The sequence below is a fragment of the Indicator indicator genome, chromosome 11, assembly GCF_027791375.1.
Source record: "Indicator indicator isolate 239-I01 chromosome 11, UM_Iind_1.1, whole genome shotgun sequence".
Lineage (NCBI taxonomy): Eukaryota > Metazoa > Chordata > Aves > Piciformes > Indicatoridae > Indicator > Indicator indicator.
Window position 1 is genome coordinate 5,768,867 of NC_072020.1, and position 14,027 is coordinate 5,782,893.

General features: G+C 42.4%; 1 protein-coding gene across 1 annotated transcript in view; it reads right to left on the reverse strand.

Annotated features, from left to right (window-relative positions):
* The window catches only part of DNAJC13 (DnaJ heat shock protein family (Hsp40) member C13), a 42,260-nt gene that overhangs the window by 25,196 nt on the left and 3,037 nt on the right, over positions 1 to 14,027 (reverse strand). Inside the window, exons 3-21 of the mRNA XM_054384737.1 lie at positions 13,504 to 13,653; positions 13,105 to 13,146; positions 11,839 to 12,039; positions 10,544 to 10,750; positions 10,365 to 10,460; positions 10,126 to 10,217; positions 9,209 to 9,375; positions 9,030 to 9,109; positions 8,781 to 8,950; positions 7,888 to 7,987; positions 7,521 to 7,628; positions 6,814 to 6,969; positions 6,179 to 6,235; positions 4,834 to 4,955; positions 3,599 to 3,674; positions 3,079 to 3,174; positions 2,784 to 2,927; positions 1,626 to 1,640; positions 1,067 to 1,149 (exon numbers count right to left, since the gene is read on the reverse strand). Of these exons, the coding sequence (XP_054240712.1) occupies positions 1,067 to 1,149; positions 1,626 to 1,640; positions 2,784 to 2,927; positions 3,079 to 3,174; positions 3,599 to 3,674; positions 4,834 to 4,955; positions 6,179 to 6,235; positions 6,814 to 6,969; positions 7,521 to 7,628; positions 7,888 to 7,987; positions 8,781 to 8,950; positions 9,030 to 9,109; positions 9,209 to 9,375; positions 10,126 to 10,217; positions 10,365 to 10,460; positions 10,544 to 10,750; positions 11,839 to 12,039; positions 13,105 to 13,146; positions 13,504 to 13,653 (2,162 nt within the window). The remainder of the gene's footprint in view (positions 1 to 1,066; positions 1,150 to 1,625; positions 1,641 to 2,783; positions 2,928 to 3,078; positions 3,175 to 3,598; positions 3,675 to 4,833; positions 4,956 to 6,178; positions 6,236 to 6,813; positions 6,970 to 7,520; positions 7,629 to 7,887; positions 7,988 to 8,780; positions 8,951 to 9,029; positions 9,110 to 9,208; positions 9,376 to 10,125; positions 10,218 to 10,364; positions 10,461 to 10,543; positions 10,751 to 11,838; positions 12,040 to 13,104; positions 13,147 to 13,503; positions 13,654 to 14,027) is intronic.

Here is a 14,027-nt window from a genome sequence, read left to right on the forward strand (position 1 = left end):
ACTAGAAAGCACTAAGCAGTGGTCTCTAGATCGTTACAGAAATGGTTAATCACCTGTGCAGTGTTCTCACAGCCATGGAGGCCAGCCTAGACTAAAGCATGTCTGCTGTCATTCCTTCTGGCTCCATTCATTATCTGCACATACTGATGACCGGGGGCCTGCAAGCTCTTCCTATCTGCCAGTAAAGGCTACAAGTGAACAACCCAGGGCAGCAGAAATATATGTTTTAAACAAAAAAGGTAGATCACGAAAGAAAAATAGAAGCTGATGTCTCAAGTGTCACAAGACAATCAGTGGACATTCTTCAGTGGCAGGTAAACAGCCTTTGGATCCAGATACTGGCTTGGAGCAGATCTTTAATACTCAAAAGTTTATGAGCATGTAAATCTTCCTTTCACAAAACACTTGTTTAGAGCAGGCTATACTGGATCAGTAAGCACCAAATCAAACAGCTAAGTTCAGGGAATTTCCCCACTTGCTTTCACGGAGCTTGCTGACCAGTCAAACTTGGTTAGCCTATTTAACACAGCACCCCAGCCAAAAATCAAGTGCTTATGTCTTTTTACAGAGGGAGACCTTTCCTTTCTAGACTGACAGGTAAGCAAGCTGCATTTAGGCCCTGTGGCACTATCTGAAATCCAGTATCCATGTTTCTGTTTGCCTGCCTTGAGCTCATTTTTATTCCAGTTCAAGTTAGTACATCTTGAGTAGCTTACAGGTTGACCCCAACATACTGAAATGGTTCTCTAATCTGCTTAGCTTTCAGCATCATGCAGATCTGCACCTGCAGTTTGTTATTCCCTCTTCCTTTTGATGCAAGGGAAAAAAGGATAGAGTTTAGTAACATTTGAGAAGCTTGCCAAATTCTTTCCTTTTCCAAATACAAGCTAAATCTGTAAGAGTGTCTTGGGATTTAATTTTTCCTAAGTGCCTGTTACAAAGCACTTGCGCTGTTTTCAAGGCAGGCAGAAATTGTAATGAGACCAAAGCAACTCAGAAGATAGTAAGTAATATCCAGCCCAGTAATAACTTGTACCTGACAGCCACATTCATGGTGGTGTTTTACCTGTAGTAGAAGAGATCCCAGTTTGCTTCTATTTTTATTCTTTGGCGTCGTTTCCTCAGTATCACTGGCTTCTGAAGAACATTCTGCAAAACAGCCACCTTTCACAAGTTAGAAGGGGATGATAGGGAGTATCTGCTTCTGCTAAGTAAAAAGCTGATCTTTCTCACTCCTTCAAAGCCACACTAAGTTAAGTCTGGTAAGTAAGGTCTCTTTTTCTAGCAAGCAGTAGCAACAGACTCCCACAAGTGTTATTTACTCGAAGTTAAATCATGCCAGAGAAGCTTTCAGCTGTTTAACAAGTCATTCTTTTTAAAGCCAGTTATCAATGAGAAAAGCTTAGCTCCCATCACCATAAGCATCCATCAGCTCCCCTCTTTGCTCTTGAGAGGAAATAACCAGAGCAAGTCACAGAAGTCAGTCACAAACCTGCCTTGGACACTGAAAGGTTCCTTAGTTTGATCAGGCATGAAGTCAATGTTCTACTCTACATGAGGTACCACATGCAAGCAGAAGTCTGAGCAACACAATCCACACAAGCAGCAGAGATAGACAGACTCACCATATTGTTTCTGTCCTGGTTGTGATGGAAAGGTGGAAGAAAAAGAGAAGGTACATTTAACAAGCCACAGCCACTGTAGCAATTCCAAGTGGTAATACCAAGCTTGCTACCTTTTCTGAGTTACACTTGAGTACATTTGCTGTGAAATCAAACAGCTCAGAACTCTAGACAGAGAAGTTATGTTTTAAACTATCTAGAGCAGATTTTGAAGTGCAATCTGCCTTTCCACTACTCTTTCCCAGAGTTCTCCATCAGTGCTTTGTTTTGAACCTAGTTTGCCATTATTCCAGAAGTATTACCTGCCAGAATTCTGTGCCACAATCTACAAAGTTGAGCTAGATTTTACTAAGTCAAGGCTCTCTCAAGTTACAGCTCACTGTTACATCAGATCAAGTATGAAGATGGGCACTTTCAACAATCTGTATTTTCATCCTTCCTTGCATACATAGTTTGTTTCATTCCCACAATGCACAAAAACTAGCTGAGCCAAGAGACTAAAGAAAGGGAAACACCTCATGATTCCAACTTTGTCATACGGAACACAACAATGAAATTAAAGGAAAGGAGACCAGCAGTAAGAACCCAAGCAGTGCCTGAGCTATCCTCTAGTAAGTTCAGATCAAAGCAGTCACTTTGTGGGTTTATGTACAGTTTAATGGTGCAATTTAAGCACTCAGCTATTTTCAAGGTAAATACTGAGCCTCTTTAAGCAGGTTCCATAACTAAAATATCACTAGCATGAATGTGGAGTTTTGGATGCAAAAAGTATTTCATAGTTTCTGTCAAAAGTAGTTTAAAGATTGGTTTTGCCACGTTTCAAGAAATTTCCTATTATCCTATTCTCCTGTATACTTCTCTTGGAAGAAACACGGGTAAGCTGTAGGTGAGATTGATAAGGCTGGTTAAAGCAAGAACAAGCTAAAGCTTAATATATATGCTGAAGGAATCCATTCACCTGTGAATCCTGCTTTCCATTCTCCATGGAATCCATTTCAAACCCAAGATGAAGAATAGTAAGAGGCAGGTTTGCTAAAAGGAGGCACAACTATAAAGTCTTCTGCATTTCTACCCTTCTGTTGCTGTCACACTTCTTTGATTTCATGGATTGGTTCCTCTCTACACTGAGGTCAAGTGACAAAGAGTTCCAAATACATTTACCTCTTTTTGAGCTATGCCCATTCTGTCTCTCCAGTGCATCAAGACCAGATCCACCTTCTCTTTGGCAAATTTTTCAACTTCTTTTGCAGCTTTTCCAGCCAGTCTCTGCCACTCTGGCACCTTATTAAACTTGCCATACTGATCCTGCAGAATAAGGCCTATTAGTCACTTGCAGCTGCAGGTCTGCCAGCTTGTTTGATGCAGGGCAGCGCAACAGTCAAGTGTCTGTATGAGAACAGTCACTTAGTGGCTGCACCTCTATATAATGGAAGGTGAGACAGCTACATTTACTTACAGTTGCAATTTTTAGGTTATCTCTAACATGCATCCTGTCAGCATCTTTCTCAGGAACCGGATCAGCACTGTCAAGGTATGCCAGGAGACCTGGTGGCTAAAGCCATTTCAAATCAGTGTTAGCACACGGGTTGCTAACAGAACAGAGGCCATCACATTAGGTAATGAGACAATTCTTTAGAGCTGTCAAAACAGAATTTCTGTTCACCTCTAAGCAAGTATGTAAAGCCACCACCCAATAGAACCATCCACCAGAGGCACATCATTAGCTTCAGCACAGCAGAGCTCCTGCCTATATTCTGTTTCTTAAAGGAGCACTTAAGGATTGCATGAATAAGACAGTCGATCCCACAGCCATCATCACCCTTCAAACAGCAGATGCCAGGGTTCTGGTCTCCCAGGCTAGGCTTCCTTCTTGCAGGGGAAAGGGGATATTTGCTATACAGCCTGTCCCAAGTTCTTCAGTACTGCAGGCTCTCAGATTTTACTTTTTCCCTACTTTGTATCCTATGTTTACTCACCAAAATACGTTTCAACAAGTTCATAGCAGTTCTGTTCTCAGCTGTCCAGAGGCCGACCAAATGTCTACTTAACTGCCTGAAAAAGCAATTGAAATTAGCAAACCACAAGTTCATTTTAAATACTTTTAGCCACTAAGCTGACACCCTTACCATGCTGGTGAAATGAAGATGAGCAAGAGCTTCGTGCTCTTGGGTAGGAGCACAAAGCATTACATTGTTCTAGTTCAAAAATAGGCTTAGCATGCTTTAAAGTGTTGCCTTTAAGAAGTTCCAGTGAAGTTAGTGGAACAGCAGCAGCACATGCTTTTGGATCTACACTTCAAAAGAACACTTGAGCAATAGAGCAAAAGCTAATCATCTAATAACCAAGTTTATCCAGTCAGTCTTAAGTTAGAGTTAAGAGTCTAAAAGCCATCAAGAACTGTTAACTGCTCTCCTTGAAGCTCTTCATATCAGTTATTGGCTAGGAAAGCCTTTTTGGGAGCCTGCCTTCTATGCCAACTGACCTTCTGACAACATTCATCACTAGGCTTCCACTGCATTGAACTGAAGCATCGCTTACATGCGAGTTGTCAGTGTTAGCTGCTAAACAGAACTAGCATGACAGAAGGTTTCATACGAGCTCTCCTCTGGATGACATACAGTGACATACAGTACTCGTCACTACACTGCTGAGAAACTCCTAAAGAACTTCAGAAACACGCAGCTGAAACTTTTGTAACCTTGTATTTGGGTGGAAATAATGGATTCTCATGTATCCAACCCAGCGCATGCTCAGGCTCAGAAGTTCTACTGACTGCTGAATTCAGGGAATGTTTTCACTATGAGACCTCTCTTGTACAGGATGGGTGATGCTAACTGCAGGCAAGATGCCTGGGGTGTGCACACCAGGATTAACAATCATGTAATGCAAGTTGAACCTCTTTACAAGTTCTAGACATGTTACTTGTCTTTTCTTTCCCTGAAGGTTTTCAGAGGAAAAAAAAAATACTGAGAAAGAGCCTTTAATGAACAACCAAAGTTTCATTTTGCTTCAAAAAAATAATAAACTAAATCAAAGGTTTATTAAGTGGCTTCAGCCTCAGTTGGAGCTTGCCCTACTTAAATACAGACCAGCTACTGCAGAAAATACTTTCCTGAAGAACTGCATGCTCTCTTCCTTAACCTCCCCATGTTTCAATGCTAGCTAGGCCACTCAGACTTTTTAAACACAATATGAGATGAGACTGACATACCTATTGGTAAGCATCCTCTGATCTGTGCTTATTGTAAACATAGCTGTGTGCAAGTGACGAGGTAAGGCACCTTCACTGAGGGCAAGGTCTTGCATTTTGGTAGCAATCTCTTTGTCTCCTTCCTTTGGAAACAGGGCAAGATGATTACTAAAGAAAGAATCTTAGTTAAGCTGCTTTTATCTTAGTTTACAGTTCCAAGGCCTCCTTGACCATCAGCAATGTCAACTAAAATCCAAAAAGCCAGAAGCTATAGTATGATGGGCTTGAAGTTCTCAACAGCAACTGATCAAAGGTGTAGCAAAGCCATGGAGCAGATCATCGGTAGTTACACCTGTGAGGAAAGTAACTGGATAGGGTAAGATGCATGTCCCCCCTCATAGATCAGGAGGTTGACAGCACAAGTACCATTTTCACACAACTACTGCAAATTAATGGTAAAAATCACTTTTTGCTTGACTTGGGTCAACAGTAATCATTTATGAGTAACTGGTGCTGTTCAGACAGTCACATGGGTAAGGCAGTCACTCAGTCAAGATACATTAGCTACAGTGAGTAATTAAGAAAGAGCTTTCGCTGCATTTTTAATTGCCCATGTTCCACTATAGCTCAAATGACAGGAATTTGTAATCAACAGCACAGCAACGTTTAGCTGATGTTACCATGTGCATTGACAGAAACTTGCAGATTTCTAATGCCACTATTGCAAGTGTTCACTCCCTTCCTTCCAGGCAAGTATCAGATGTGTTTGAGATGCATAAGCCACTGGGATACAGCGAGGCACTACCTAAGCCCTGAATTTCAACACAGGAAGTCTCGGGAGTCAGTTAGCAAGGTCACCCTGCAACAACCCTGAGCAGTATGGGCTTGGCCCATACATCTAGTGGTATGGAAGCTAACAAAGCCAGATCATCCTTTGGTGAAGCAGGAAGAACAGAGGCCGGCATCACTAGTCTGCTCTGAGCCATCACTGGCTGCTAATCTCAGTCCTGTTCCATCTGATGGTGCGTCACAGCACACATGGCCTGTCCCCTTTGGCAGGCCATCTTTAACATGCAGGACAAGTCTGGTGACTGAGCTACACACAACATGGACAGCCAGATCTTGACTGCAGTATGAAAACATGCAAGGCACTGCCTAATATCCCAATTCACATGCCTCCCAACCCCCAAGTGTCAGAGAAAGCAAGGTGCTATATTAAACTACTCACAACTAAGTGGCCTCCCCCCTTAGCCACAACCCCAAGAGAAGCTAATATAACAAGCTTCTGCTGGGAAGCAACTGCCCTTCCAACACAGCCAACACACAGTAAGTATGCTGTCCCAGCGAACACTGATAAAGCTCTCACCTCTATTATTGCCTTCATTACCAAACCTGCTCCTTTCACAATTGCCATGGAAGGGTGCTAGAAGAGAACATGGACAAAATGAGAAGGGTGCTAGAAGAGAACATGGACAAAATGATCCAGGTGCAAGATCTGGAGGTTAGATCATCTGCAATTCAGTTTAACTCATCCATTTTGCCTCTAGTTGTAGGCAAAAGCTAGCCTCAGGAAGAGTTCCTCTCTTACACCTTATACAAGAATACATCATGCAGCTCTCAGATGGCCTCCTTGGCACTACACAGCAGTATATACAGAGAAGCTGGAGTAATGCTGGAGAAACTCTGACACGAGTTTGGTACTAGCCAAGGAGTTTATTTTTTTTTATAGAAAGAAAACATTGACCTCTTAGCTAAAAATCCTGGTATTTTAAAGTGCTTCTAAGAAAAAAATCTTAGGCAGTTTATTCTAGAGTGATTTGGCACATCACTTACTACAGAATAGCCACCTCACTGACGTCTGAAGGTAAAGCAATGTCACTAAGGTTGAGGCACACTAACCAGCTGAAGAGGTGGCAAATTTGTCTTTCAGGAGAACAAGAGAATTCATGTTCACTGACTACCTAAGGCCTCTAATAATGGTAAAAAATTATACAGTCTTACCTGGAAGAGCTTAAATAGTGTTCTTCCATTAGATGCCACCATTTCCAACAACATGTCAAACTGCTGCCCCTCAGTAGTCTCACTATACGGAGCACACAGGGCAAACGTCAGAAAGTCCAGAAGCGAACTAATTACTAGGGCACCTGTCCCATGATCCTGGAATCAGGAAAACAATATGTCATAGGAATACTTTCTCCCCTGTCAAAGAGCATGCACGCAGATTTCACTCAGTACTCATGATGCTGAAGGTGCTCTTCCTTTCATGGCTTAAGATAGTCTGCAAACAAAAATCTCAAGTTTCCAAGATGACGTTAGCCTGATTACGGCAACGCTCTGGTGAAGCATTGGCTCCCACAGCACATGGGAGACTCATGAGCTCACACAGCAGTACAGCACGCTACCTTTTCTAGTTTAGTAAGTACCAGTGTACATTACTCTTTCAGTTATGAGGTACACCCATATTACATAGTGAACATGGAAGCATTCACTGCATGACACTCCAGTTCTGCAGGACAGACAGCTCCACTCTAACCTGTCGAGATCCAAACCTATTTAGAACAAGCTTCAGTGCCAGGCACAGTTGTATTGTCCATGCTTCAACTGCAGCTATAAATACATTCCAAGTACATCCCAGTATGACAGAAATGTTTTCCCAGCAATTAGGAAAAGCACTTAAAGAAGCTATCTGTTTTCAAAATCTGACTTACCACATGGGAATTGAACTTCTCCAGTAGATTTTCTAGAAACTTCTTTGAAGAAAGAAGGGAAGCTTTGTTCAACTGCTCCTGCCTCAAGTCGTAGTCATCGTGCATGGGCTACAAAAAAAAAGTAGAAGTATTCACTATGCAGTCACGCTTCAACCCTCTGTTCTTAACAGCTGTAGTCACAAAGCCACATTCTGAAACCAATAATAAGCACATCCTACTTCAAGTTGAGCAGGAAGCCACCGGAGGACAGGTTATTTCATGCTTTAGCACACTGCAGCTTGAAGGGCAGTCCCTGTGCCTGCATGTTTCAGTAGATTAAAGCCCAACACACATGCCAAAGGGAAAGAATCTGCAGTTCAGTACTTACACACATAAGAGCACAAAGCATGTCGATAGAGGCATGGGTTACTCCATCATTGTTCCTTTTGAGAGCTTTCACAACCTTCACTCCTAATCGTTCTCGAAATCTTTTGAAAAGGAAGTGAAACCACCAACATTAGAGAGGAAACAAAACTAAGATAAAATGTTCAGGAAGGGACCCAAGGTGACCTGCTCCCACTGCATTTGGCAAGCCACTACCTTAACATATCCATAAATTTGGAAGTCCTTGGTAGGAAAACCTTGACATCACTCTTACCTTTAGCTGAGTGTGCTCTCAGCATATCAGACTATTTTTGTGGTTCCAGGACAGTGACAGTGTAGGACACTGCCCACAGAAGTAAAGGCCTTCACACAGCTCTTGGGCTGAGTCCATATGCTGTTCCTCACAGCATTCAGCTGCCCCACAGTCCAGAGTCAGAAACATTTCAAAGAATTCTTTCATTTTCCAAAGAACTTAAGGCAGTTTTTCTGCTTCCTTATATTACCCACTTCAGACAAACTCCATGCAGCCTGCACTTACTGTAGGACTCAAGCTCAACTTCCTAATATGAACTTTTGGTATGTACTGATGGAAGCAACAGCCTCAACATATTAAAGAATGAAGGACTGTCTACTTCAAGGACAGATGAAGGTGCACATTAGAAGTTTTTACAGTAGGAAAGATATAACCTGTATTTGACTCAAGGCAGAGAACATTTAGCAAAAAGAAACCAGATTTGGGATCATTTGGGATTGTAACTCTACAGCCTGATGTCAGCCTCATACTGCTGAAGTAACAACAACGCTTCTGTACGTACAGGGTACCAAGCTTTCAGAAGTGATGCTTAACTCCAGTTCTCAGTTTTAAGGATAATGCATCATCAAAGGCTTTGGACTTACTTTGGGAGCTGAGTGAAGGCAAGGAAGCCTGCTTTTGAAGCCACTAGTCGTCTTACTGCTTGGAACTGGCTTTCAAGCTCTGCGTTAGATGCTGCCACATCTCCCTCCTGTGAGAGCAGTGCTGTTATGGCATTATTGATGAGCTTCTCCTTGTTCTCTGAGAACAGACCCTAGTTCAGAAATAACAATCATGAATATCTTTATGCACTAACAACATCTTAAAGGGATGGGCAGAGGATTTACTCTTACATCTTGTGTAACTGCATGTAGCACCCCACTGTAGGAAATGTTAGCATTGAACCTGAACACAGCATCTGCAAAGTTACCATCTGGAAGAAGACGTAACAAAAGTTAAGCACAATGTTCCTGACTACATCCCTGAGTGCTTTGAAGAACACTACAAAAATATGTAAGAGGCATTAGCTTACTTGGAGGAGCAGCTAAAAACCTCAGATGGAGGCTCTCTACTTCTTCATCTACCGGCATGCTGAGCAATCCCCAGCGCTGGCCTTTTTGTGTTGAGGTCATTTTCACACAGACATCTCTGTTACCAGAAGCTCTCACCCCATCCAACAAGCTAGCCAGGAGAGAATCTCTGTGTTGGGAGAAAAAACATACAATTTACATCAGAAAAGGGATGCCAAAGACCCAGGTTAAGACAAACCGGGCAAAAAAGGGACAGAATGAAAGGCAGCAACACCTGGAATCTCTTACTAATCCTGGTGCTGAGAGCTACACCTCTACAAAAGTCACTACCTTCCAAGTGCCCCTGTACTTATAGCAAGGACAGAGATGCCCGGGACACACTACAGCCAGCTGGAGCCTTTCACTAAACTCCGGATCATCCGTTAATGAGTTACATGCTGCAAGCCAATTCATCCCTGTGCTTGCTGAGCAGGATTAGGCTGCATTAAAACTGCAAGTGCACTCAGGGACCACTCTGCTGGCTCTTTCAAATAGAATCAAGCACAGTAATCTCCAGCAGAGAACCTGAAAGGCTGACAGAACTTCACATTTCTGTATCACTTAAACCATTCTTTCTTTCCTTGACTCAGCTATACTGCTTAACCAAGTATGACACACAGAACAAAACTGCTTTGCAGAAACAGGCTGTGTCCAACGGTCCAACACCCTTACATGTCCTTCAGAAACCTTCTGGACAGACTTGCCTAATGCTGGGGTGAAAGTAAAGGGTAGAGATTTAGATCCTGTAACAAATCTTGGTCTGTAGGGGGAAGACTGCTTTGAGTTAATTCCAGGGGTCAGAGTTTGCAGAAACTGAGAATCTGCAAGGACTACAATGGCAACTTCCACTTGGAAGCGTAACCCCAGGAGCCCCAGTTACCTTTCTGTTGAAGAGTATTTCCGAATTTGCCCTTTGATAAACTCAATGGTAAAAAGCTGAGGGTTTTCACAGTCACACACTATGGCAAACACCTAAAAATAAGAGATAACGATCACATTTATGAAGCCATGTTATCTGCTCTACAAATTAAGGCCATCTTATGTACACTCCCAAATTCCTATCATCACCTTTCAGAACTTGTATCTGAAGAAGTGACACTGAGAAAGGTTGCCTCTTACCTCGCCTAAAGGTTTCAAAGTTGCAATGTTATAGGTAGCTGGATCCCGCTCAACTAGGCAAGCTTCTGTAAGAGCTAGCACTCTTTTCACAGGCTCCTTAAAAAACCCAACAGGCACATTAGGACAGAGAATTCTTAGCACTCCAGAGGAACAAGGTCATGACAGGTGGGTATCCTTACCACATGTCGGGGTGTTATTTTCTGAACAACAAACTCTGCTAACGATGTCACGGACTCATCATTGCTGTACTTCCCAAAGCGAAGGTTCAAGTACTGCTCAAACTCCAGGGCCTCCTTCCTTACCCGCAGAGAAATACCTATGAAGTTGCCAGCATGCTCTATTGCACTTTTGATAATTTCCTCCCTCTGCTCAGATGCAAACAAGTGCTGCAAGTTTTGACAAGAAAAAAACCAAACAAAAACCAGGTTAAAAAACCCATGGCATAACTCAAGAATGCATAACTCCTCCACCTAGCAGCAGACAGCCCTCCCAGCAGCTGGGCTTGCCTTTGTAAGTGCATGGTATAAAGAAAAGAGGTATTTACTACACAAGACATCCACTACTGAGCTCACATTTGCCTTTCGAAAACATAAACCCTATAGCAGCTATTGCTAAAGGATAAAGGATACCCTGCTACACACCAAGCGTGTCTGCATGACCTGCTTGCCCACCCTTGGCAACAGATCCTCACAGCCTGGCAGGAGTGAGGAGCCAAAGAACCACAGCTGCAATTTGTGAGCGCTGCTCTCCAGCCTTGCAAAGCAAGATTGGGGCAGCTCTGGAGGATCAGTTATATAGTTTTAATTTAGAGAAAAGCATGCTGCAGTACAAAAGACAGGGAAACCCAAATCTGGATACCAGAAGCCTGTTTTGTTCATAGTGCCTGAGGTAGCTGCATCTACATCAGTAACTACAAGCTAATTCCTAAAGATTCATTTCAGCTGCTCACAGTACAATCCACAGAAACCCCTTCAGAATTTTGAAACCAGAATTACATTGCAGTAGTTGCCAAGCAATGCCACTGAGCATCAGCCCACAGGCTAAAACGGTAGCAGCATCTCTGCCCTATGTATTTTTGACAGAATCCATCAAGATGAGTAACACTGCCTGTCACCTCTAACTTTGAGAATTGCCAGGAAGCTCCATGTCCACCCCACAGTGTAGCCACTACCCAGACAGAAATAACTAATGTTTTATACTCTGTAGTTTCAAATATGAAAAAGTAACCAGGCAAAAACCCCAACCAACCAATCCACCCACCCACAACAAAAAAACACCCAAGCATTGCTCTCAAATGTTTTGAACTGATTTTCTGTGGAAAAGTTTTAAAACTCATCAACAAACCTTGAGGCTCCACAGCCAGGTCCCAAAGCTACACACGCTTGTATGCTCAAATGACGGTGAAGCCTCATGTTAAATATACAGCTATAAGCACATCAAGCACCATACCAAGATGTTTTGGTTTAGTACTCACCAATCTACTAAATCCCCCATAGAGGATACAGAAGCCGCCCTGATAGCCAGTAATATCAACAAAGCCTTCAAAGTTTCTGTAGTCATAGGAGCACAGGACTTTGTTTGTTGCAGGATCTATTTGGTCAATACCTCCAGGAGTTACTTCCAGAATCACAGGCTTCCTTGTGTCACTCCAGTGATGTTTGTAGCAGTTGTACCTCTGCAGAGAGAGCTACTTTTACACAGGTAGACACACACTCCTTTACTACACAGTAATAGTTCTTTCACAATCCAGTAAGCAGCGTGGGTGTAAAGTTCACAAATGGTATCATCTCCCTTAATGCTCTTTTCTATGTTAAGAACACTTTGAATCAAAGGAAAGGAGGTGTCAACTGACAAGAAAGTCACAGCTTCAACAATGCATTTTTAAAAGAGAACAGCAAACCCCAAACAGCCACTCCAGAAGGAGTAAGTTTCTCTTGCTGCAAAACGTGGTCTGCTCAGACTATGTGCACTGCAGGTAGATAAGGAAACAGCTATTGCAGCAGAGGCTGTTATTCAGCTAATCACGTTAAACCTAATCACTACAGTGCACATTTTTCATCTCCTGCAGTCAGATTCCATAAATGAAAACAGGAAAAAATAAGGTCTGTTCTAAACCACAGTGAGACAAATGGGGACCCTCCATATCCCAGCATTGTTACCATGCTCATCACTAAGATTTATTATGCAATGCTTTAAGTTACTCTAAGTGCTACCTTCTGTGACCAGCAGACATAAAGCCATAGTCCAGCTCTGTACAAGCCTTGCTTATTACTGTTATCACCGAAATTCTTTAAATGGCAATCTTGTCTTCAATCTGACCTACAGAAACCCTTCTAGGAAACAATATTCCCACATCAAATGTCCAGGATGCAGAAAAATATTTAGAGATAGCAAGTAAAGTGCTGGAAGTAGTAAAGATTAAAACATAAGCTTGGATTCATTACTCAGTTCTTTCTTCTCTCCAAATGACAGCTGCAGACAGCAAAGGCCTTAACTTCAGCAGCAACACTCAGATTCTGTGTGTACTGCTGTAAGGCTCAGGGCAAGTGAAGAGAACTGGGATACTCTACTGCTGAAAAGGTTCCCATTGCTTTTGAACAAACTTCTAATTTTTTCTTCTCAATGCAAGGCTGCAGGCCCAAATCTACAAAAGCTATTTCAGGTAGTGCATGCAGCATAAACAGAAGTCTTGAGATCATTTCACTGAACCACACATGATCCAGCCAAGCCAGACACTTACCCGTCCTGTGATTTTGCCTTCTGAGAAGTCTGTCCTGAATCTCTGTTTTTTGAAGAAATTAAAAATGAATGTAAATATTACAGCAATTCTGTTCAGAAAAATCTATGTTTAAGCTGACCTTGTTTTAAGGAATTCAGACTAAACCTCACCATTCCACTGCAGTTTAACATACTCAGTATTTGTAGCTTTACTCACTAGTTAAGAATCACCCACTAGTTGCCTCAAGTGACACTAGATCAAGTTCATTAACAGAACAGCTCAAAAGACAACTTTCTTACTACTTCAGTAAGGAAAGAAAGCATAGTAAACCACCACAAATGGCAATGATAACCAAGTACTTACTGCTTGCTTGAAGACAAAACCCCTCCCACCAAAGCAAAGCCAACCTTCAGACCTTACCAGCGCCTCAGTAAGGAGTTCTGTTCTGTGTTCTGTGGAGAACTTCAGAGTTTCAGACTTTTTCCCGCTCCCCTTGCGAAAAGTGAGACTAAATTCTGTTCCTTGTCCTTTTCCAACAGGAGAAATACTACAGATATCTCCATAAGGCCACTAGACAATTGAAAGTAATTAGGTTATCCTGTTAGTAGTTTCAAAGCTACGTCTCGTCCCCTCTAAACCCTTAGTACTGAAACCAAGTTGCTGTCATGAGACAATAGCTAGCATGCCACGTGACAGCTTGAGCTGCCTATCTGATGCTCTTCAAAGTAAGTGTGCATGTCCCAAGTCCCTGCAGGGACACAGCCTTACAGTGATCAAACTTACCCCAATTCATTCAGAACACACACCCAAAAGCAAACCACTGCTTATTGGCCAATAAAGACAAGTTGCCTAAAAGCACCAATCCCACTGAATATTGGCAACACCAGCTTTCTGTCACGCGAGCTGTTGTAGCAGCTACCATATCTTCTGGTTTTGCTGAAATC